This window comes from Myotis brandtii, unplaced genomic scaffold (genome assembly GCF_000412655.1).
Source record: "Myotis brandtii unplaced genomic scaffold, ASM41265v1 scaffold247, whole genome shotgun sequence".
Lineage (NCBI taxonomy): Eukaryota > Metazoa > Chordata > Mammalia > Chiroptera > Vespertilionidae > Myotis > Myotis brandtii.
This window is the reverse complement of record NW_005359352.1, coordinates 2892943-2896336: the sequence shown is the minus strand read 5'-3', so window position 1 is coordinate 2896336 and position 3394 is coordinate 2892943. Positions and strand designations below refer to the sequence as shown.

The 3394-nt window shown below is 64.4% G+C and overlaps 1 protein-coding gene across 1 annotated transcript in view; it reads right to left on the bottom strand.

Moving 5' to 3' along the window:
* Window positions 1-3394, bottom strand: part of PXDN (peroxidasin) — a gene marked incomplete at its 3' end in the record, with an annotated part of 59151 nt that overhangs the window by 55473 nt on the left and 284 nt on the right. The window contains 1 exon segment of the mRNA XM_014540545.1: window positions 2977-3155. Coding sequence (XP_014396031.1) covers window positions 2977-3155 — 179 coding nt within the window.

Below are 3394 nucleotides of genomic sequence, written 5' to 3'. Positions count from 1 at the left end.
CCCCCACGGCCGCTGCTGCTCCTCCCACAGAAAGAGAAAATGCTAATCTGAGCTCCCAGCGATGCCCCCGCCCCCCATTCACTGAGGGACTGGATTCCCGCGTGGCCCTGAAGCAGGACCAGACGTGGGGAGAAGGGTGCGACCCGCCCGGCCGCAGAGGGGGCCTCAGAGGCAGGTCAGGCGCTGCGCATGCGGAGGGGGGGGGGTGCTGGTCTGAGGAACCGCATCTGAAAGGCACTGAGGACCCGGTGCTGTTTCCTGTTTATATCAATTACGGTCAGCTCAGAGTCAGAGGCCACGCCCTGTGAGCTCATGGCCAACCCTGCACCCCGAGACCCGCAGCCGACTGCACCCACAGCCCACTGCACCCCACAGCCTATTGCACCCATGTCACCTCACGGCAGTCCACACCCCATAGCACTCCGCACCCCACAGCCCACTGCACCCCACAGCCCACTGCACCCCACAGCCCACTGCACCCCACATCCCACGGCACCCGCAGCCCACTGCACCCCACCCCCATGCCAGTCCACACCCCACAGCCCACTGCCCTCTGCCCTGGAACCTGCTGCCCAGAGGAGGTCAGAACAAAACAATAGCTTCCGTTGTCCCAGCTGCTCCCTGGCCAGGCCCGGAGGACGCACAGAGGCACCTACAGATGCAGATGGGACCCGCGGGGAGGGGGGCGGGAGGGGCAGGAGGGTGGGCGGCAGGGAAGCCCCGAGCGGGGAGCCCTGATGGATGGGGCCACCGCAGCCCGTCAGACAGGCTTGGGGGCGGCGCCTGTCGCACTGGCTGGAGGGGCAGGTGGCAGAAATGGGCCCTCAAGCCACCCCACAACCACACGCAGTGCAGCTGGGTCCGTCCACAGGAGCAGGAAAGCGGAAGCTAGGAAATGAGCCACCCTAGGAATCTGGTGAGACAAACGCAATTCCGGACGAAAGCGTCCTGCGTGGCCGTTCTGTGAAGGAGCGGGCCTCCCACTGCCCGGGCCAGGCCACCGGGTCGCCGGCACCTGCCCCCGGACAGGCCCAGACACCTGTCACCACCAGCGTTTGGGACAGAAGATGGACAAATGGCAGATGGGAGACAGACAGGAGACAGAGCGGTGACAGGTGACGGACAGAAGGTGATAGGAGACGACAGGTGTAGGTGACAGACACACAGGCAGGGACAGGCAGGTGACAGCAGACAGATGCAGGGAGGGAGGACAGACAGGAACACGGGAGCCGGTGGACAAGCGATTGCTGATGAGCACCGGGCGTGAGACAGGCAGACGCGGAGACGCGCTCACACCGACGTGAGCGTCCACACTGCACGGGTGTGCACATCTGACCACATGGTAACAGTTTCCTTTAATGATGAGAATGTACTGTTTTTGGTGTGTTTATCCCTGTTTTCGCACTTTTCTGCCATGAGCAGATTCAACGAGCACAAAACATTAAAGCCTGTTGTGAAACCAAGGGCAGGACGGCGTCCTTGCTGCGCTCTGGGGCGACGCAGCGCCTCCCCAGCCCGCGGCCTCCCGCCCCACGGCGTGGGGGCCACTCGCAGCTCCCGGGCAATCGGCCCTGACGGGTCTGGTGAGGGCAGCGGGGCCTCCGAGCAGAGGAAGCTCGAGGGGCCTGAAGAGACTGGTCATCGGGTGCCTGGGGCCCAGCCTGGCTGACACCACGGCTGCTCTATCACCTCCTGAGGCTGCAGGGTGCCCAGCGCCCCAGCCCTGTGAGCCCCCTCCCCCCGCAGTGGGAGCACGGAGCCTTCTCCGGCTCGCCCCCCCTCACGCCTCTCGCCCCCGACAGCTCGGAGGGCAGGGACTGAGGCCACAGAGCCTGGGCCCCAGCTACGGGAGCCACGGGAGCCACAGTCTCCCAGAGCCACGTGTGATGCCGTGGCTTCTCCCACTGTCCAGCTCTGCCTCTGTTGGGGGAGGCAGCCCCGTGCCACGGACGGACAGACCACCAGACGGAGGGCTCGCCTCTCCCAGGACCAGCCAACCAGGCACCATCCAGCCCCGGTTGCCGCGGGTCAGCATCGCCCAGGGCGTGGGCCGCACCCCCTGTGGGTCCGGCGGGAACTCGTGGGGCCATTTGCACAGCAGCTGCAGTTAAATTTCCCGCCGGCGCCCACAGGCGCGAGGAGGACGGGAAACGCGATCCTCATTTCCTGTTCATCCCGACTTGGCCGAGGGAACTGTGTTCTAACTGCTACTTGCTTCTCACCACACGTCGTTGTGGGAGAATTAAAGAAGGTTTTAAAAATTACCTCGTCCCAGCTGACGTGGCTCAGTTGGCCGGAGTGTCGTCCTGGCCCGGGAAGGGCACACGTCCAGGTTGCGGGTTCGATGCCCGGTGGGGGCACATAACGGAGGCAATCGGTCGATGTTTCTCTCCCCCCCCGCCCCCCCCGCCTTCCTCTCTCTAAGATCAATGAAGACACATCCCCGGATGAGGGTTAAAAACTCCCCCCAGAAGGGAGTGAACGGCCTGAAACGACCAGGAAGCTGGCCCCTGCGCGAACCCCCATTCTCAAGGCCCTGTCCCTCGGTCAACGGCGCAGGATCCCCGAGACTGAAACGAGTGAGGGGAGCACAGCTTCCGGGGGCCGGAAGGGAGGGCTGTGCATCCGGGTAGCCGGGAGCTGGAGGTTGCAGGACGGAGCGGGGACCCCGGGGCTGCATGTCCAGCTGAGCCCTGGCCGGTGTGTGTGCAGCCAGGGGGGCTGTGGCCTCTGCACAGAAGGAAGGAGATGATAAAGGAAGCAGAGCAGCCGGCGGTTTGCAAAGATCAATGAAACAGAGTCGCCTGCAGGTGAAGGAGCCAAGAGGCACCTGCCCAGCCTCAGGGACGCGGTGAGTCCCAGGACCAACCTGATGACAGTCCAACAGCCTGGGCCGGGTCTGGTGAGGGCAGTGCCCACGGCTCCCAGCCCCTGCCCACGGCTCCCAGACCCGCCTCACTCGCTGGAGAAACTGACCTTAGAGTTTCATTCTTCCCACAAAGACGGGAAGCCCAGGAGGCCTTGCTGGGAAGCCCCCCCAGACACGTGGGGAGCAGCTGGGCCCACAGTCTGCCTGCCAGGCAAGACTCCCTGATCTGCCAAAACCAGACAAAGACATTCCAGCCCCGAACAAAGAGGAAGGGGGGGGGGCTGGCCTGAGGCCGGGCAGGGGCTCATTATCTCGATTGCGGCAAAGACAGGTCACAACCCACACCGCACGGCAAGCACGGAACCGCCCGGTGTCAACTGTGATCAATGAGGCTTTTGTTTCTCCGGAAAAAAATTCGTGCAAAGGTCAGAACTGGGGCCCGGCGGCCGCGTGGCTGGTCCTGCCGAGGGGCCCCCCAGTTCCCCAAGAGGGTGCCAACCGTGACGGGGTGTGGGAGGGCCAGCT